The sequence below is a fragment of the Xiphias gladius genome, chromosome 19 (assembly GCF_016859285.1).
Source record: "Xiphias gladius isolate SHS-SW01 ecotype Sanya breed wild chromosome 19, ASM1685928v1, whole genome shotgun sequence".
NCBI classification, from domain to species: domain Eukaryota; kingdom Metazoa; phylum Chordata; class Actinopteri; order Istiophoriformes; family Xiphiidae; genus Xiphias; species Xiphias gladius.
Window position 1 is genome coordinate 20,771,545 of NC_053418.1, and position 21,715 is coordinate 20,793,259.

The following is a 21,715-nucleotide window of genomic DNA, read 5'->3' on the forward strand; positions in this document are numbered from 1 at the left end:
TTTTCATCTAGAAAGACACACATCCCTTTGAGAAATATCCCCTGGGACAACACAACCTCTGTATCTAATCCTTGTTGAAAAGATCAGCTGAACTGCATTTAGGGAGTGTTGCAAAACACAGTGGAAACCACCTTCCCATACTAATGTGTATAGCTTTATTTTGTCATACAATTGACCCACAGCTGTATGAAGGCAAAGTCCATCTCAGCAGTTTTGTGCAAAGGTTGTGTGCCTGAGTGAGGAATTAAAACTGGTTTATATTTTTGATCAACACATACTTTATCATTGTCAGAGCAGTAGTAGCAGTCTGTCTAGTTTAGCCACATGTTGGGCACATGTACAACAGCACATCATTCAAGTGTTTTGAGTCATGTATGAGCTATAGGTCAGTAACCTTTTTCTTAATGTTTAAATATGAGCAACACATTCTCCTTCTAGACACTTCACCATCTTGTCTGGCTCCACAGAGTCAGTGTGTGTGTCTCGGCTCTGTCTGCCAGAGTTAATGACACGATCGGACCGCCTCGGCCTGGAGAGGATGTGGACCACTGGGTCAAAGGAGCTGTCGCTCGGCTTGACAGCACCAGGTGTCCCACAGTTGAGCCTGAGCTAAATTGACGGTTCGATGGAGAGTGAGAAAGAAAGGAGAATGAAAGGAATGAAGGACGGAGAGATAGTGAGAGTGGGAGGAGGATGTAATGCAGGCATGGATGAAATGAGAGAAAATGAGGGCTGAGGATACAAGAAACAAGAGAGACAAAGGGCTTTGATAATCAGTTAAGGGCAACAAGGTAAACATTACAAATAATGAAAAATAAAAGCGATGGCTGCTTGAATGAAAGGGAACTACATCTGTCAGGTATTAAATTATTATACTATAGCAGTTGACTTGGCAGTTCTCTTATAATGGTGGACAAATCCATATGCTCTTTCCCAATTTTTTTTGCAAAAATAAATCTTTCTTTGACTGATGTTTGTACTGGTTTCTGTAACCAAAATTTGAACTTCATAACTATTACTAGAGACTGTTTCTCATAGCATACCTATACACAACTACAAGATGTTACCAGCAACTGCGTTAACAGTATAGCCTTGTGAAGCTTTTAAATAATCTTCTGTTATTGTTCAAAGAGTGTCAGCGAGGTTTGGATTGGGCTTTCATTTTGTGAAACCAGTATGTGAGGTTGTGTTGTGTTGTGTTGATTTGTGTCGCAGTACACTGTGAGCTGTTATTTCGTCCCCACTTCCTGAAAGGTTGTGGCTGTGGTAATATGTATACATATCATTACTATCATGACAATGATGATATCTAGCCTGAAAGCAGCCTGAAAGCATGACCTCACACAAACTGCAGGTACATGAAGTCAACCCTAACAGGTGGAGAGCGTCCCCTTGTGACACAATATGGAAATTACATTGATCATAAAACTGATGGAGGACATACTCAAATCCTTTCCTTAAGTAGTAGGACTAATATCACAAGGTTAAAAGTCCCATATTCAAGGTTTTACTCACCTTAAAGTTCAGAAATATATCCAACAAAAATTTTACTATTTGCTTGAATGTGTCAAAAGTGGCCCATTACAGAATAAGAGTTAAAGCATGTGTTTACAGATATTTTTTTCCACAATTTGTACTGCTCTATAATAGCACTTCAGTCATAGCTATGTCTTTAACTAACAATGGATTCATGTGATTTTCCTTCCAAAGCACAAAAGTAAACTTAGATATTTATAAGACATATTTAGAGGCCGGCTATAAAGAACACTAAAGTGTACTTGCACATAAGCTATAAATTACTTCCTTCAAAATATATTAATTTGTGGATGGCCATGGTACATTTGCAGGATACTCATAGGTAATGTTTGTTTAGTTGAATTTTTTCCATCCCTGTATATTTCAAAACAAATTTCACAACGTATAAGCCCTTGAAATGACTTTTTTTTTAAACCTATGCACTGCAACAAACAGCCTCCAACTTTGTCAGGGACAGAAGGAACAGGAGAGGAGGGGCCCACGTTGTGAATGGTTCCAGTCTGCGGTCAAATGGGCTGATGTGGTCATTGGCTGCCCGGACTTGTCCTTAACCCTGAGCCAAGTTTCTCGCCATTTGCGCCTCTCTATTATGAATGGGCAGCAGCTCCCTCTGCAGGGGTCCCGGCTGCTGCTGAAAGGGACGTCCCGAACTTCAAGCTACTCTCACTAACAAGTTCTCCAAGATCAGACCTCAAACCTCTGCCTGTTGAGTAATTTTGTCTCTGCTCGGCTCTCTGTTGCCTGGGTTCGGCTCTCTACTTTTTATTACACCAAAGTTACTGAGGACGCTGCATGGTGAGTTTTCTATCAACATTATTTCCCATATTTCTTTCTGTCTTTGATTATTTGTTTGTTTGTTTTTTCCTGTGGTTTTCTTCTTTCTTTTAGTAGCCTGCTAATTACTTTTTCAGAAAAAAATCCTCTGTATTTTAAGCACAAGTCACAATTTTTTGATTTGAACTAATTTGATGGGGATTCTCTTTTTCTCTCATATACATAAGTTTTCACTTTCACACCCTATGTCTCAGTATTTGCAGTTTAACCGGCAAGATGAGACTGACGTTTGGGACTCTGCCCATCAAGGAGAACCCTTGTGCTTCTCTGTCTAGTGTCACTGTTGGTCTGTGTCTTCTCACCCTCCTCCTGATGGCCCTCAGGGGCCGAAGGAGCCACCATCAAACCTCCAAATTGGACCACCTAAAATATCCCCCTCCTCCTGGCCCTACACCGTGGCCCCTTGTCGGCAATCTGCTCCAGATGGGGGACCAGATTCATCTTTCTCTAACCCGCTTGAGGCTCCAGTACGGTGATGTTTTCAAGGTATATACAGTAAAATGAAACATTTTATAGAGGCAAAGGCTTTGTATTTGTTTTTTTTTTTTCAATCATTTGTTCATTCTATCACTACAGATGCGTCTGGGCTCTTTGACTGTTGTCGTCCTGAGTGGATATACCACCATCAGACAGGCGCTGGTTCGGCAGGGGGAAGCTTTTGCTGGGCGACCTGACCTTTTCACCTTTTCTGCCGTAGCCAATGGGACCAGTATGACCTTTAGTGAGAAGTACGGACCGGCCTGGATGCTCCATAAGAAGCTGTGTAAGAATGCCCTCAGGTCTTTCTCCCAGGCTGAGCCCAGGGGATCTGGTGCCACATGCCTGTTGGAGGAGCATGTCTGTGCTGAGGCTGCTGAGATGGTGGAGGTGATTCGGGAACAGGTTGCTCTTAAAGGGGAAATGGGCCAAGATGTGACGGGTATAGATCCAGTGGTGCCCCTGGTAACCTCAGTGGCAAATGTTGTCTGTGCCCTCTGTTTTGGGAAAAGGTATGACTACAATGACAAGGAGTTTCTCACTATTGTCCACATCAACAACGAGGTCCTGAGGATCTTTGCAGCAGGGAACCTGGCTGATTTTTTCCCTGTGTTTCGCTACTTTCCGAGTCCATCTCTGAGGAAGATGGTCCAGCACATCCGCAGGATGAATGGATTCATGGAGAGGAGCATTGAGGAACACATCAACACCTTTGATAAGGCAAGGAGACCCAGCAGATTCACTGGTAGACAAGAATTTATATTGTTTAGGGGGGCGAAAAATGCAAAAGGCAATGCATAATTACACATTAATACAGTCACCGTAAATTGGAAACCATTGTTGTTTTGCACGACAAGACATTACTGTATATGTTGAGGAACAAAATCAGCCTCTTATGATTTCAGGACTAAGTTCATTAGATATTTTAAAAGTCTATCTGTTCCAATATGTTTTTATTTTGGTTTTAATATTGCGCTGTTTTTTGGCACCTGTAAAGAAAACTAAAGTACATGGGCAAAGCACAATTTAAGAGTTTTGAAGGACACACAATAGAAAATAGATATTTCAAAGAAAGGGACAAAAATTTCTCATGCCTACGCAGACCAAGCCACCATAATGAGTGGTAAAATATAATTATGTATTATGATGACTAACTGATCACTGTTTTTTATTGAGTCTTATCTTGAACTTTGCCAATCTATGCAAAGTGACCACAAAATACAAACAAAATATTTTCAGGACAGCCTAATGTGGCTGATGGCGTGTCTGTAAGTGTTGTTTTCTTTAGATCTGTCCCACTAATTTGCTGTCCATTATTTAATCTGACATTGCACTCATGTAGTAGTAGCTGTGTGTGCAACTGTAGCCAAAAAAATAACAAACAAGTCCCCTGGGAGGGACCTTTGTTCTTGTGCAGAGTGGCTAAAATGTTCGCACACACTCTAATTAGGAATTAGCAACCCACTGGAAGACACGCGTCGTACCATAACTGATTACTGTCTCTTCCCTAATTATTGCTTTTAAATTCTGAACCTCTATTTCTGCACAATCACAAATCACTCTATTGTTAATAAAGATAGCTTGATGCTTCAGTGATGATAACGACAATGATTTAAGAAAGACAGAACCACAGTCAAATGATGACTTTCCTGTCATATTGTATATGTGTGTGTGTGTGTGTGTGTGTGTGTGTGTGTGTGTTTGTGTGATTGCAGAACTGTATCCGGGACATCACAGATGCTCTGATTGCACTTTGTGAGGACAGGGAAGACAATACAGAAACATCTGTGCTCTCCAACTCTCAGATCATTCACACTGTTATTGACATCTTTGGAGCAGGTTAGACACACTGCAAATCAGTGACATCTCACTTCTATTATCATTGATGACAAATAGTGTTGGCAATGACATTAAATTGATCATACTGATGAAGGCGATCAATCTCTTCACTGCAGTTGTATTTTTTGTGTTTTTCTAAAGGATTTGACACCATCATTGCTGGTTTACAGTGGAGCCTGTTGTACCTCATCAAGTTTCCTGACATCCAGGACAGAATACACCAGGAGATAGGTAATGTCTTATGTTGTAATATTACATATCGCTGCTATCCGTATTATATAAAATGTACTGTGATTCTATTTTTATTTGTATACGAAGATAAACCTTTGCGTGCATGTATCTCATCAGAAGAGAAAGAATTCATGGTATGATAAATAGTGAGGGCCTATCCAGGGTCCGGTCTCATAATTTACTCATAGAAGAAATAGAAGATTGCTCATTAATGATTTACACATCGCTAATGAGAAAAGATTGCGGCGGGTCGTTTATTATTGATACCGCAAAACTACTAACTTTAGAGAAGAAAGTGTTGCTTCACATACAGTAGGTCTTAATATTGGAGATATGAAGTAGACACAGAGACCAATACCAAATTTAGCTCTTATCTGATAAAATATGCACCACAAAGGATTCATAAAGTTAAAAGATGTTTTTTAGGACATAAACAGGTGAAAATGCATCTCTTTGTAAAATATTTATTAGCATCACAGGAGTAGCCAGGCATATTTGATGTCCGTTAGGAAGTATCAAAATTTCAGGCAAAATCAACATAATAAAGACCCAACAATGGCCAACCCGAGTGCTCTTCCCGAACAGACAGAATCTGACAGCCACGAGAGAAACTCACAAAAGATCAGTCCAATTTGCTGATGCCAGAGCTACTTTTGATGTGGGCTGACAGAACTGGTGCTGTCTGTTCTGAGGCACGTTGCATTTTCACAGAGAGAGAGAGATAGAGAGAGAGAGAGAGAGAGAGACTGACACTAAGAGAAGACTGGATGAGTCAGAATGAGAGAGGGAGGCACAAACAGCCAGAGAAAGACAAAAAGGTTAGAGAGTTGTTCCAGACTGACACAAAGGCGGTAACACGCAAGGCATTGAACACAAAGTTTAACATTCTTCACATTCTCATCAATTGAACTAAATTTAAATAAACACAATTTATTGACTAAGAAACTTTTATCTATTGTTTACAGCAGGTTCACCACTTTACTAGAAACCTTATTGGTGAACAAGTGAGAGAATTTTTTATTCATTTGAAAGATGAGCATACCTTATGTAACCAAGTCTGAATGAAAACTAATCATCATGCAGTTATTTTAGAAACCCACTAATTAGCTGTAGAGTGATTTGATATCATTGCAGACCCCAACTTGTTGGGCTCTACTGGCCAAACCCTGACTTAACTTGCATCCCAGCTGAGGAGCTATCACCCCTGTATTGTATCTAGTTTGTATTGCAACACCCTGCACCAACTCCTAAAGGGCGGAAATATATCTGTGTTCGTTATTGTGAACAGCCTGTACAAGTTACTCACAGGTCCTCATAGTTTCATAAACGTTATCAGCCATCATGGTCCATGAAGCCCTAGTTTAACACTGCTCTTGACCACTTCATTGTCACCCATTTGGGTGAACTTCCTGGTGACTTTACGAGTTGAAGAGGAGCACCTGAATGCACCTGCTGTTTTGGTCTCAGTGAGGACAAACATTTGAGACATCACATTTGGGGAGGTTTTGGGAGGTCAGCCTGGACTTGAGGTACATTTTGAGGTAACATTCTCCTGCCCAAAGAAACTGAGATGCAGATTATGTTTCAGGGGCACCTCTTTTCAAGATTTGCACAGTGCTCAGAATAATAATCTATTTCTAAATATCTATTCAGTCAAAGAAAAATATCTAGTTCTACAAGTTGTGACAACTGATTTTTGGAACTATGAAACTCACCAGTTTTCCATAAATTTCTGATGGATTTTGGTGTTTTTTTTTCTTTTGTAGATAACCACATTGGCACAGCCAGACTGCCCATGTTTTCAGATAAGCCCAAGATGCCTTTCACGGAGGCGTTCATATATGAAGTGTTTCGTCATGCTTCCTACGTCCCTTTCACCATACCTCACTGGTAAGACAAATGTTTTGTGCACAGTAAATTTGAGGTTGTCTGTAGTGTTAATAATGCTTTCCTCTCCTTTCCTCTCTTTAAGCACTACAACAAATCTCACCCTGAATGGATATTTCATTCCTAAAGACACATGTGTCTTCATTAACCAGTATCAAGTCAATCATGATACGTGAGTAGCCACAAGCAGTCATCACTTAATAATGACTTTGAATTTGACTTTCATAAGACATGCTACTGTATCAGTAAAGAGTGAAATAATGTATGCCAGTCTCTTTTAACATTATCTTTTCAGTTGATAGTAATGTAAAATTCTGTTTTATTGGTTTATTGATTTTCATCTTTCTCACTCTGTCCTAGTGATCTTTGGGGTGACCCGGACACATTTCGCCCTGAACGCTTCCTGGGTCCATCAGGACTCCTCAACAAGGAGCTGACGGAAAAGGTTCTCATCTTTGGCATGGGGAAGAGACGCTGTCTTGGTGACGGATTTGCACGCTTGGAGATGTTTGTCTTTCTCACCACGCTGCTCCACGGACTGCGGATTGAAACTGTTCCAGGGCAGGAGCTGGATCTCAGCACTGATTTTGGTCTGACTATGAAACCACGTCCATACAGGATTACAATCTCCTCGAGGTTTTAGACCCTCAAAAACCCAAATGATGATCTGTGTGGATGTTTTGAAATATCAAAACACAAATAATTATTATTTTTATTAGCCACCGTTTTTGGCTAACATTCATAACACCCCAGCGATACAGTACCTCTCATTAGACCTTTTTCATAGACTTGAGTTTTTGTTTTGGCAAATGTGGTCAAAACCATGAACACACACATGAACAACAAAAGGGAATTATGCAGTATGTATAAATGTGTTTCTAAAATATTGAAAAATAGCTAGAAATAGCACCGAATATGAACTAACTTCATCTTTGTATTGAACACTTTATTTGCTGAGTGAGGGTCATTCTAAGTGCTTCTGTGCCTGTTCTTTGAAAGGGTAGAGTCCCTCCGCTTTCGTGTCCCACCACATTAAAAATGAAACTAGCTTGAAACCAGCCCCCTCATTAAAAGTCTTTATCTTAAGTTATTAGTTACAGTTAAACACTGAGGGAGGGAGAGAGAGACGGTGTTTCAGATTGGTGATCGGCGCCTCAGGCCTCAAACTGTGTTCATGCAGGGTTCATCCTCACTCTCGTTGGCCCTCTTGTCCCCCTCCTCGCTTCAACTTTTCTCCTATCTCCTCCTCATCTGTTAGATTCTCTTTCATCTTCTCGTCCCCATCACATCCTCATCTTCTTCCTGTCTTTATCCCCCTTCCCTGGCTCCTCCTCCTCTTTTTACTGTAGCTTCAAGGCAAACACTGCCGAGCGAAGTCATCTGCTCCCATCTCCGCAGTCTCCCCCAGTGGCTCTCCGAGGAATGACGCAAAAGTATGTAAGACATTTTGAACCTCCTCCTCCTCTCCCATCAGTACTGTGACCTCCCACACAATCAGATTAGGTACAGTCCCAGACATCTTTGACGAGGTAAAGAGGACAGCGGGGTGTGAAATCGGGCAGTTCTATTTTCATAAGCTAAGTGTGAAGAAGGATGGCAGTATGTGTTTGAACAAAAAGGGAGTCGGGCAGAATTACTTATGGGAACTTCATCCTGAAATGGAGAGTTTGAAAGTTGTGTTCATGACAGTATTCACTGTTTAACACTTATATCTATACAGTGAAGTCTACTGAGTGATCATGTTCTTTTCCAGCAGAGTCCTACCTGTAAACTGCATCTTACAGACACAGCCTTCTAAAATGACCAGTGAGTTCTTACACTTGAACAATAGTCAGTAAAGTCTGTCCCAAGGATTCAAACTGGCAACCCTCTGGTCACAGCTGTCTTCACTAACCTCTGGAATGCCCAGGAATAGCATGAAAGAGTGTAAAATTTAAAGGCCCTCCTCCACTCGGAAATGTGTTTTGCTTGTTGTTACTCTAGTTGGATGTTTGACCTTCATTGTATGTGCAGAGTTTGACAATGGCTGTTTTCACATTCTTATGCTGAAGAACAATATTTGCATATTCATTTTCTGGGTGTTTCTGTGAGGGAGAAGGAGAAGATGTCATTTCAAGAATTTTTAACTTGGTAATTGAACTTTTTTGTTGAAACACTTTGTCAGACACAAGCTATTTTCCAAATCAAATATTTTCTTTATGTCTTAAAACCTGTCTGAAGGGGCCCTTTAAAGATTTTTGGTGCCTAAGTTTCGACAAATCAAGTGATTTGTGGGGAATATCAGTTATTATTTTTGTGTTTACGCCATTTCAGAGAATACTGGTTTAGTGGTAACTTTGGTCAAGTTGGTTAAAGCAATATTAAAGTAATTAAATTAATATTAACTTAGGTAAAGTATATATATTTAAACACACATTCCTTGAAAGGACGTGGTATTTGTTGTGTGGTATAATAACTGTCATAGGTATTCAGGTATTCACTTTTATTTTCATTATTTATAACTGCAAACATTTTGAATTACCTCTTGAAAAGATTAACTCAGAGCACTAAATCTCAGAGCACTGCGCTCTCATCATAGTTGATAATGTCAGCAAACCTAACTTTTTTTTAATAACATCTTCAAAGTAGATGAAATGAGGAAAAGGGTGAAATAAATGGCACTTATAGCCTATAATGTGTGTTAGAAGTAGTCACTTCTTATGATGCATATCATAATATTTGTGGGGAAGCATGTAATTTTAAAATAAAAAAGGAAATGCTTAATTTCTGTGTTGTACTAGTAATGTTTCTATTTCCAAGATACAGTAACTCTGCCATTTACATCTTCTTATTGTAGAAGTATAGTAACTCTCAGATTGTCCTCAAAAGCCTAGCATATACTGACAGAAGTCATGTGGTGACAGCAAGCTTGTGGTCATTAACTGTATTAAGGCATCATTTGCAATTTTGCCTGTGGGTGGTCATGCATGCAAACCATTTACAGTGAACTGGTTTGTGTTGATGGTGAAAAAAACACACCCAGAGGATGAGACCTCAGCCCCTCATCAACCCTGTTCCCTCTCCATGTGCTCTCTGTAGCATTCTGTGTCTTTGTCCCTCACTTTGTTCTGGTCCACAGAGCTCACAGTATGAATTAAACTATGGCCGTCATTAAAGAATAACAAATCACAGTGAACATGTGCTGAGCGGCCTCTGGTCTAAAGCAGCCAATAAAACACAGCACGCAAAGCTAGGAATCATGGCTCTAATGTGGCGTGACAAAGAGAAGCACTTGTAGGGCCCGCGGTATAGATTAAAAATGCTGAACAATTAAGATTAGGCTCAAATGCAGACAAAAGACAGCCTACTTATAGAAACTTTTATCCCCCATCAGTGCTGAAATGCTATCCTGCCTCAAACAATTTTGAAGCCTTGACTCCGCTGTGACTGTTTTAGTGTGAGCCAAGGCCTGCAGTGTAACAAAAACACGCCAATAAACAGCCCCAGGACTCCTCAATTAAATAATTGCCTTCATCACATGGATGTTGATATGAAACAGTAGCATATATACATTTAAGGTGAAATAAAACCTTGCAGGCTTACTTTTTCTGAAATATTAATGTCTACAAATAACAAAATCCATAAATTTCCCCTGCAAACTTTGGCACTTTCTGAGCAGTGCCCTTCAAACAGTTGTCTTTAGCTTCTCTCATCAGCTCTAATTTTAGTGAACCCCCTGCTCATCAGAAAAAAGAAAACAACAACATAACAGGGCCTTTGCGTGTTTTGAGAGCATCCATTCCCAGCCATGAGATCTCACCCGACAACAGTATAGAGAAACTGGAGACTTAACCTCTCAGGCTCTAATGGGCTACAAACTTGTTGCTTTTTACTACTTACAATAGAAGTGGAAACTGAATGACCAACTGACTTCCTTTTTGCCTATTCAGTTACACATGGGGCCCCAAATTGCGGGGGCCTCATTCTATAGACCCAGGCAGGCAGCACCCATTAACAAAGTGCACGCAATCCCCTGAATGCCACTGTCAGTGCCCCTATAGTGATGTCACCCATCCCTCCATGTTACAAAATCAAATATTTAAAGGACTTTAAAGATATGCTTATTCATAGGCATTTGTGGCTTCAACAATGCATACAAAATACGAGAAATGGTCCCAATGATCCCATTTCACCACTTTACCGCACTATTGTGCAGAATGTGCAATATAGCACATCCTCCTCTTCAACTGTCTGTCCTGACCTCATCTATCAGAAAAAAATGGAAATAGAAAACAGAAATAAAATAAGTGTGTCTGTTTCAATGTGGCAATCAAATTCTTTTAGTTTTACTCTCAATATAGATTTATGTTTTGACACTTCTGACTGTAACAGATTATAGTGACATATACCTCTTTCAGTTGGGCAATCTCTTTGCTTTCCCCATTTCTCTGAGCATTGTTGGTTATGGCTTTCACTCTTGTTGCGTAACGGGAAGGTTCAGGAAGTTCATGTGTTAGTTAAGAGTTTGTTAGCATTCAAATAAATCAAACAATGAATCTCTCTCTTTCTCTCTCTCTCTCTCTTCTAACATGAGAGATGTGAGAGTCTCATCAAGGTTGCATTCTGAAGGAGAAATGTTGACAATCATGAGGGTTTGGGCAATGCCACCCAGAGAGTCCTGCATGGACGATTGATGAAAAAGCACAGGTCGTTTTTGGGTGACCTGCATTTCTCCATCACAGTCCAAGACCACACCTAAGAAATCATGAGCAACGTAATGTTCATTTCTGCAATATTTATAATTTGTATGTGAAGCCAACAAAGTTTGAATTAATTCAAAACTGTATCAGATTGGATCATCAAAGTTTACTGCTTCATATGTTTACCTGTGTCAGCTTGCTATTCCTGTAAGGTACATGGGGGAATTCAGCAGACAAGGCGGAAATCAATTAAGGGCACTCAGAGACTTGTTAATGGAGTTAGCCTCCTGCGGAGGAGAGGAGAATTTAGAGAATGCTTTACACTCACTTGATGCGCAAGTCAGGACATGATATATGATCAAACCGTCGCTGGTGTTCCTTGGCGCCAGTCTTGGCTGCTCTCTCACTGCCTGCCAGGTCCACAAGGCTCAACTTACTAGTGCTCATGCTCCCATTGCTCAGATTCCTGCTCTCCACTATGATGCCAACAATGAGATTGGAGCCGGAACTCTCCACATTCATCTCTTGGGCAACATACACTAAAAGAAATTGTTGCAGATTATATTTCAAATGATCGACATATCAATTCATCATATAATCATTCTGCTCTAAACAAGTTGTTTATGATTAAGGAGAAAAAATAGCATAAATACCAATAAAAACAAATAAACATGTGATAACACTATTATTCGTTGTCTTTTTTGTACCATCCTTCCTTCCAGAGTACTTCTAAGTGTGTCACCTTTTTACAACTTGGTCAGTATCCACTGTCAATAGACTGTATTTGTGATTGATATCAGTAATTTTGTAGTTCCTAGTGGCTCCAGCTCCTGATTACTAAAATATTAGGTGTGTCCTCTATGGACTCTGATGACCTGTGTGCATCTATAAAACAATGTTGCTGATTCACATTTTGGCTGCTCTGCCACTCACCGTCCAGTCCAGTAATGATGTACCGAGCTGATGTACCCCTCACACTGACTGTAACTAACACGATTAATCCAAACCATTTAGCAGGGCCCTGTTTGAACTGGGTGGCATGGCACGGTACAGAGAACTCACTGGTGGCAGAGATGTGTCAGTTGGCACTGGCTTGCTGGAACAGATCGTAGAGCTCCTGGGCACTGGAAGCATCCTTTGTCTCTGCTCCTTGGGCGAACACAACCCCCTTTCTGTTCCTCTTGATCTCCACCCGCCTGGCCTGGCCATGGGACTGGGACTGTGCATGGGCCTCACCAGCCAGGCTCACAAAGAGGTCCTGCAGCCTGTCGTTGTACAGCTCCAGCATATAGGACAAAACCTGAGGTAAAAGGATGAAGAAACACAGGGAGGAGGGGGAGCAGGGGGATGGCAGGGACAGCGAGGGAGAAAGGGATGGGAGACAAAAGGAAAGAGATAATTTGCGGTTCTCATAATTCATGTAACATCTAAGATCTTTGCTCCCAGTGAGCTCTATTTACATTGGTGATAGACTGCCTGTTACCTTGAAGTTGAATTTGATACTGTTCTCCTGTAGGATATCAAATATGGCATTATTATATCCTGGGGTTCTTCTGTTTCTTGTCCCCCACCATGGTGAAAGTCTTCCCTGAGCCGTCTGGCCCTACACAAAGATACAGATATCGTAGCCATCCATAGCTGACTGGATCAGTGTGTGGTGAAAATATTTTCTGAACTACTGAGCTGACAGTATTTAAACATTTGTAGATCCTTGGATTACAGGCATCTCTGTGGGCCTCCATCAATCTGCTACATGACATTATTTAAGTAACTGTACCTTTACTCCGTTTTAATTAGCACAAATTGGTACTATAAATTATCGGAAACTACTTTTCAAATAAATTTAAGTTGGATCAAAAGAACACATTTGTTGCTGAACACCTTGTCAAACTGCAACTCCGTCTACCCACAAGGGATTTCCATGGTGACAGAGTAATCGATGGCCCCACCCTGAGCATCCTCGGTTGGGCTCACTGGTTGAATCCGACAAAACACACAGATCTTATCTAAGGAAAAAAAACATTAGACATGAAGCCTTAATAACCTCAAAAAAAGTGAGAATTAAACTGAGCAAGCCTCACTTTTTGCTGTTTAATTTCAAGCATAAAAATTTAATGCTGGCTAATGTGTACCTCTCATATCTTCAACCATATTGTAGTATTTCTTCCTCATTGTTCTTTCTGAAGTGTAGTTTTCAATTATTTACTTTTTCTCTTCTTTAATTTGCTTTAGCTTGAGAGAAGAGCATGATAACACATGGGTGTGACACTAAAAGGCTTACTAAAATTACTTAGTAATCTGGAAACTTAAAAACCTATAGAAAAGTCGATTGATTTGCTACAATGTACTCAAGGTGTTGATTAACAGTCAATAATGAATCCAGTGTATGACCTGTTATATTACAATAGCAGGCATAATATGTATGATGCTTCATCAGCCCATGTAATTTACGTCAAATCCTAAGTCGACACTTGTAACGGTTCAGTTGGAACTGAAATCATCAAATTCAGACAGAAAAACAGAAAAGGAAGGCCCACGTCCTCTGGTACACAAGTTTGTTTTTTAATATACTGGGAAATTATCATCAGTGTTTTACCCCTGAGGCCAGATTTGAACTGAGACACTGACTTGTATGATACAACACCAACCTGATCCTGCAGCAAGAGAATCTGCTGACTGACACTCTTCACTCCCTCTGTGCTTTGGATTTTCCCTCATCCTCAGATGTCCTCCAGCTCTTAGACTGCACCACAATCTGAGGCAAAAAAATAAAATAAAATAACAAATGAAAACTACTGATATAAGTGATGTACCTTACACTCAGTGAACCATACTAATGCAGAAACATACAGTTGTTGCAAGGCTAATGTAAAGATGCACACCATGTTTAACATGACTGCTGGATGCATGCAAAGTGAATGTAGTTATTCGTTTGACATTAATGTATAATAGGTAGAAAGCAACATACTCAGGGGATTTAAGATATTTATTTACCATTTTTTACACGGCTTTATCCAGTTTTGATACAGTCTAAAGCCATTTGAGAGACCTCATACTCCCTCACTGTTTCTTGTACTGAGGACAAACTTGACTCATATTCTTATGACCTGAAACATGGAAAAAAAAAATCTTTTTCATTATTATTATATTCTAGACAATAAAATGAATGAAGAAAATATAAAAGTTGGCTCAAATTAACCTGCCACTTTTGTACTGAGACTGGCCGTGTCTATTCCAACCAATAAGAAGCCACATATTGAATATATCTGGTAACTGTTTCCATGATATCTAACCGCTTTTGGTCAGTGGTCTTGTCCTCTCTGCCATTACTGTCATCTTTAATCGTTTGTAGACGGTCCAGTCCGTCTCTGGCTTCAACCATAGCAACCTGATTGTCCTCAATCATCTGGTCCAAAAGAGCTCTGGTCTCAGGCACTGCACTGCAGATTGCATGAGCCTAGAAAACAAAACAAAGCAGACTTATGGTATCAGTACAAGAAAGTCATAAAATCAGGGTGATGTCTAAGAAAACAGAATGAGGTATTTACTACAGCAAAACAGAGAATGCCATATCTAAAGACATTCGATACCCAGGCAGTTAACAGTTTACACATAGTTTAATAGTTGAACAGCAACTTCTGTATGACAGTGGGAAGCAACACACTGCAGGGTGGTTGAGGGGCAGCAGGGACAGGGCTCCTCTCCGCCTCCAGCAGCTCAGTGATCTCTCTCTCCCTCTGCTACAAACTCTCCTTCAGCTCCTCCAGACGATTTTTAGCCCCCTCCAGTGGCATATCTGACTCACTGCAATCCTGCAGAGAGAAGCACAGCAGAACACACAAAAATATATTTTGTCATGTAACACCAGATATTAGTCCATGGAGATGGGTTTGTTCTTATGTGCTAATGTTGGCTATCATCCAAATACGTTAGTTCATATATATATATTCTTAGATCATGCTCTGAGATATGAGCTGCAGACTATCATGGTAACTAATTCCAACCCACCACAGTCTGTTGTTGTCCTTTGTTCTCTGATCCGTTACCTTCATCTGCAGCTTCCTGCAGCTCCTGTGATGATACCATCAACATTTCTTGGACTTTCCCTACTTCCTGTCGGTTCATGTGCAGCTCCTGTAGTGCTGTTCAGTGTCAGTGAGCATTATTAAAGGGGTAATATATAATGGGTACACATGCACGTGAATGCATGCACGCAGACTCACTGGAGGCCTGGGGCCGTGTAGGACGTCCAGCCTGTTGGAGAACAATTCCAGCATTTTGCTCTAAAAGAAAGAGAGAGGCAAAATTAGTCTGATAATTATGTAATGAAAATTTAAAAGGTTTACTTTGAAATATGGCCACAAGAGGGTTCTTCAGAACAGAGGAAGACATAAGAGTTTGTTAAGTTTAACCTTTTCTCTGTGCCACTGCATTGCCTCCTCTTTACTCCTCCTCTCAGCTCTCTGCTCCTCCAGCAGCTGCTCGATGTGTGCAGTCAAGGCCTGCAAGAGACAGGGCCAGGCTAGGAGAGAAATACATTAATGACTGTTTGATATGTCACCTATACTGACTATAAAGTCTGCACAAGCATGACTGATGAATTCATTCTACAGTTTGAAGTACGGTTCTGAGAATTTGACTGTATTGTTGAACTTTAAGACCAGAAAGAAAAAAGCTTACCACAAGGGAGCACCAGGAGTTGCAGGGGAATAAGCCAGATATTTAGATAATAAGGGAGAAAAAAGGACAGGAAGTTGGTTTTTCAGCGTCAGCGTTCTTCGTCTCCACCTTCTCCTGGCAGAGGTCCTGGAATCTCTGCAGGGTGTTTAACTTGTTCTGGTAATGAGATCCGATCTTCTGCATTGTCAATTCCTGATAACACACCATCATCTGCATTACTGTTACATTTTAGTGCACACACACACACACACACACACACACACACACACACACACACACACACACACACACACACACACACACACACACACACACACACACACACACACACACACACACACACACACACACACACACTTCCTCACCCAGTTCTCTTGTGCTGTGATCATGAAGTTCTCTTCTATCTGTTTTGGAGTGTATGCAAACACATAGACCTCACATACACAGGCACCAAGTGCCTTCCAGGGCCACAGCAGCAGCATCGGGGTAACCATGTGAGTTTGAGCAAGAACACAACCCTGTGTCGACAGTGTATTCATTGTGTGCCTGCATGCCATCTCACTGAACAACTGGACAGAGCTCCAAGTCACACATTTAACTAATATTCACTGTTTCATGAGATGAAGTAAAGGTTATTTTATCTGCTCTCACCATGTTGGTCTACAACTTTGGGTGAGTTCAGATTCATATGTTTTTCAGTATTCTTGTCTAAAGGTATGAAACTGATTCCATTCTGAATATAAATACATTGCTGCATGAGACACAGTGTTTATTGTGTGCTGCTCTCCCGCCGATGACGCTCATTATTTTACCTGAGAGATGCAGAGTTCAGCTGACTCGTAGGGGATGTAGATCTTGACGTCTTGTGATCGCTCAGCTTCTATTGCCTGATCCACCAAACTGTTATCTGACAGCTGAGATTCTGAAGAGCCTGCAGAAAAAACATGCCGTAAATCACCATTCAGTTCAAGACCACGACGGTGATAGTGAGTAGAAAGCTTTATTTCTGTAACCTCAACCGCCACAGCTTATATATACCGTCAATATCTTTTCCACCTCCATACCCCGTCATCAGCCCATTCTCTACACAGCAGAGGTGGAAAGTAACGAAGTGCATTTACTCAAGTACTGTACTTAAGTACAGTTTTGAGCTACTTATACTTTACATGAATGTTTCAACTACCTTATAATTTTACTTCACTACGTGTCAGATCTTAACTGTTGGAGGCCCAGAAGGGTAAAATTATCCGTTGTTTTTTTTTTTTTTTTTCATTCCTGTCCCGTTGATGATATTACGACCCTTCAGATTTATCTTGCGACCTTTAGAAGGTCAGCCCCCAGTTTGGGAACCACTGGACTACTACTTAAATGTAAAGTAGATAAAACTAACTCCACCTCCACCAACTACAACAGTATAATGCTGCAGACACAGTGATGAGTATTTCCTTTGATCTACGCCAATCCAGCACCTGAACACAGCCCACCTCTTCGTCTAGAGAGATTTGTGTAGAACAACAGCTTGAACAATGAAGCAAATGTTGGTGGACAGTTGGAATCAGCTTGGGGAGTGGAGTAATAGCCAAAGGAAAGAAGAAGAGAAGAGCGAGGGTAAGAGCAAGCCTTGTAACACAAGAAAAATCCCCTGAGACACACAAAGGTATTCCAGCAATCCACAAATTATCATTAGACTGGAGATAAGTAATGATATTCATGTCAAATTCATGAAATAGTTTCATTGGCTGCTGGAGCTCATAAATCACTCCTTCATCTGTGTGTGTGTCTGTTTATGTGGGTGATTGAGTGTGTGTGTCAGGGCAGAATTTTGCTTGTAATTCTCTGAAGCAATCAAAACAATCATACAACTGGATATAGTGAAAGTAAATCCGTCCAACTTGTCACCTTCACAGTTTTTCATATGAGAAACTAAAGTTGTACAATGTGTTTATTCATAATGTGTTTTATCATCATTTTATTGCACTTCAAAAATGTCTGACAACGATGCAGGCACGTCAAAAAATAAAGCACAAACTTCAGTAAAACAGTTAACTTTTTATTTATCAGATTTAAAACAGTTTTCACATCTTCACCATTGTGATGCGTGATTAGCAGGCAGTTTAAGGTCTATTTACATGTTTATTTTTGAAAATACACTCAAAATGTACATAATGTCAGTAATTCAGTTATTTATGTGGTTATATGCATTGGGAAGGTAGTAATCGTTAGTCCCTGTTTATTTTTTTGTCACTGTGGCCAAGTTTGTCTAAAATACTGACACATCCCCGCTCTGTCTCATACGTTCCCATCCTAACCTCTCCACTCTTTGTTTGCTCATACAGGAATGCGGGCGTGCCGTCACGCTGTTATTTTCCTCCCAGAAACACCTTTTAGTAGAGAAACAGAAATAACGTCAGGAATTACAGAGAAAAGTTGGTAGGATAAAAAACACTCAGGTTGTCTGCTGCATGAGCTTGAAAGCAGACAGAGGGTAAACCCGAAGGATCAAAACAGAGCAGAATTGAAACTTATAACAGTGTAAGCATGTTTTGTTTGGAGTTGAGTAAGGGAATAAAAGTGAGCAGATAAAAGATTGTAATCGCTGGCTAATTTACCTTATGAAAGAGATAATGCAAGCTACAGTTTATGCCTCAGTGATTGCATGAATGTGTGCGTAAGGATTATACTGGTCCTACCTGCTGTGTTGTCCTCATACTGGTCAAACTCTGTGTTGCGATTTATTGGACATGGCCTGTCATCCCTCAGCTCTGGTACGCTGCCTGGTAAATCCTCCAGCACCTGTGCTGCCACTGGGACCCGGCCGGGCCGCGAGGGCACCAGAGGGTCCTCCGCGCAGGTAGACCTGTTAGTTGTTTCCCAAGCGCCTGAGAAGAAAAATTGACTTTCAGATGATGTACAGGACGTGAAAAAGGAAATTTTGGTGTCCAGGCAGACATAGAAATGAGGAACAGGGTATAATCTTTACTCATGGATTCCAAATAAAAAGGCAACTATTGATGTGTGGAATACACAGCATATGGATGGATGTGAGGTGGCAGGAGAACAGATCACTTTCAGGTAACAAAACCATCTAGATGGAAAAGGATGGAGCTTACAGTGACCTAATGCAAGCATGATAGGAACCCAAAGACCTCTGCATGCAGGCTACGTGAACACAAAACATATCTGCAATTCTACTTTCGTTTAAGATAAGCGTGCATATACTTGTCTATTAGTATGTGTGTTTGCATGTGTGGGTGTATTTAAATCTGGTCCTGGCTGGTCATCATACCCAGATCTCATACCAGACCCTGCCAGGAACGTTGCGGTATATTTGTTCTGATACACCGACTGCTCCACTGCTTCACAACGGAGGCAGCCAAGCAGCTGAAACATTTAAGCCTCGTCTAACTTCACCTGACTGCCTTTAACACATTTATCACTCAGAGCAGCTTTGTCTACAAGATATAATCTGATATCTGATACTGAAATGAGCACAAGGATGTCATTACCACCCTAAAGATGAAGACAATCCATTGCTAATGTGTGGGTGTCTACTAGTTGTTGGTGTTTTAAACTCACGTTGCTTGCCTGCAGGAGCCACAGACTGATGTCTCCCTACTTTCTTTCCCAGGAAGGTCAGTGAATAGGATCCATTCTCAGCTCCAGAAGAGTTCACATACATTGTGTGCACAAGTGTGTTTTGACTGCCACTACTTTTCTTTGTTTGCCCTGGGGATCTGTCCAAAATCTGCAGAGAAAAGATAGTTAATATTGTTTCGAAGCCATAGAGATCACTGATAGGTGAAAATTTCCAATTTATATGCAATTGAAAATTCCAAAAATATTTTAATCTACATTATGAACTCTCGTTCAACCCTTAAACTATTTTCAAAAAGTTCACCCAGCAGATTCACTCAGTAATCCGGCCTCTCCAAGCTACTATAAACTACTAGCTTGACGAGAGGAAAAAGTGAAAATCCCAAAGTCTAATTTGTGCGCTTTTTTTTTAGTTTCCCTGTTTTCACAGTGCTAAATGAGAACAAATCTTACATCTCACTTGGCAGTTCTTTTGCTAAATAAAGTGATTTGAATTTACTGAAAATTGAGCTTTACTGCCATGTAACTGACATATAAAATCCAAAATATACGTATGAATTAATCAGAAAACTACCTGGTCTCAGAGCAGATCAGATCCCTTCGGTGTGATTCAATGCAGTTAGGGTGCTGCTATGCTGACCAGGAGCGCAAGGACACATCGATCCTGATCTCTAAGGGGAACCAAACTCTCAACAGCCTTTAAATATTAAACCTGCAGAGATGGAGTTTCACCAGGTACTGGCTTAAACCCCACAGAGCCCGCTGGTAAAAAGATGCCCCAAACAGTCCTCAGGTTTCCCGTGTGTAAGATAGAGATTGTAACTAGATGCTGTCTCGTACACACAGGCACACGCATATACTTCATACTACACACACTCATTTCAAATCAGTCTGTCCTGTTTCTGTTTGTTTACCTCGCATTTTCCTCAACTATTTGGGTGAAGGGAATGAGCCTGGAATATGTCACCTACACCCAGGTGAACTGCACTGACGAGTATTAGGAAATTATCTCCATGCAGGATTGCTGCATGGAGATGATCTGGTTTAATGAAAGGACATATTTGCTACAGTGCTGTGTCCGTAAACTGTACCTCCTATAGAAATAATTGATGGAAAAAAAAAAAAATTTCATGGTGGTAAAGGTATTGCACTCTCTTTCCCTGTTGTTCTTGGCAAAGCCCTTCTATGAGGATGTCCTTTCTATTTTCGAACAAGATACTCATTTGGAACATTGGGACCGCATCTTAAGCATCACCTTGCTTGACAATATATCCACCCATGATGCCACTTTAATGAAAATGCAGCTTTGCCTCCGCCTTCCTTTTTCACAATCCAAACCCTGCCCTGACTATATTCCACTGTGTTTGTATAATGTCACTTTGTTAAATACTACAACTTCAACAATTAAAAAAAATAGAGCCATTAAACACATCTGCACTATTCACAACAGAGACAAATTGCCTTTCAGTGCAGAAAGTTTTGATGGACTTTACCCAGGGCCTATGAAGTCTTGATTGTTTAGACAGCTACTTACAGTGCGATGAATGTGTTAAAATAATGCCATGATCAGCCAAATGTGTCTTTACCCTGGCCCTAGATGTCTTGTCGTGACAACATGCCACACCTTAAAAAAACTCATTACCACATCGCACCAAAGGTGGACTCTTTTGGGGGATGTTGAGGTGGTCCTTATTCAGTTGGGCCTACAGGTACCATAATGCTGAGGTATACAGGAACATACTGATCAGAGGTTCCATAGATAGATACACAATGAATCGTGGATTCATTTGATGAGGTTTTGTTGAACTTAACCTCCTGATAACATTTTTGCAAGAGGAGAGATAACAGCAAAAGAGAGATAGACATCATTCTGTCTACTGGCAAATGAAACAGCAGTAACATCAAACTTTTTCTTTTGCTGTGGACACAACTGGATCCCGGCAGTGAATACATTACCT

At 40.6% G+C, this 21,715-nt stretch overlaps 2 protein-coding genes across 2 annotated transcripts; one reads left to right on the forward strand and one right to left on the reverse strand.

Annotated features, from left to right (window-relative positions):
- Window positions 1–2,586: 2,586 nt before the first annotated feature.
- On the forward strand, window positions 2,587–7,447 carry LOC120805261 (cytochrome P450 1A1). The gene is made up of 7 exons (XM_040155335.1): window positions 2,587–2,856; window positions 2,947–3,567; window positions 4,563–4,686; window positions 4,828–4,917; window positions 6,684–6,807; window positions 6,890–6,976; window positions 7,165–7,447. The coding sequence occupies exons 1-7, from the start codon at window positions 2,587–2,589 to the stop codon at window positions 7,445–7,447; spliced, it is 1,599 nt and encodes a 532-aa protein (XP_040011269.1).
- A 4,360-nt stretch (window positions 7,448–11,807) lies between these two features.
- Window positions 11,808–13,655, reverse strand: LOC120804966 (kinesin-like protein KIN-14I). The gene is given in 5 exon segments (XM_040154718.1): window positions 11,808–12,007; window positions 12,546–12,783; window positions 12,967–13,086; window positions 13,347–13,489; window positions 13,616–13,655. Coding segments are annotated over 5 exon segments (741 nt in total).
- Between the last annotated feature and the right edge of the window lie 8,060 nt (window positions 13,656–21,715).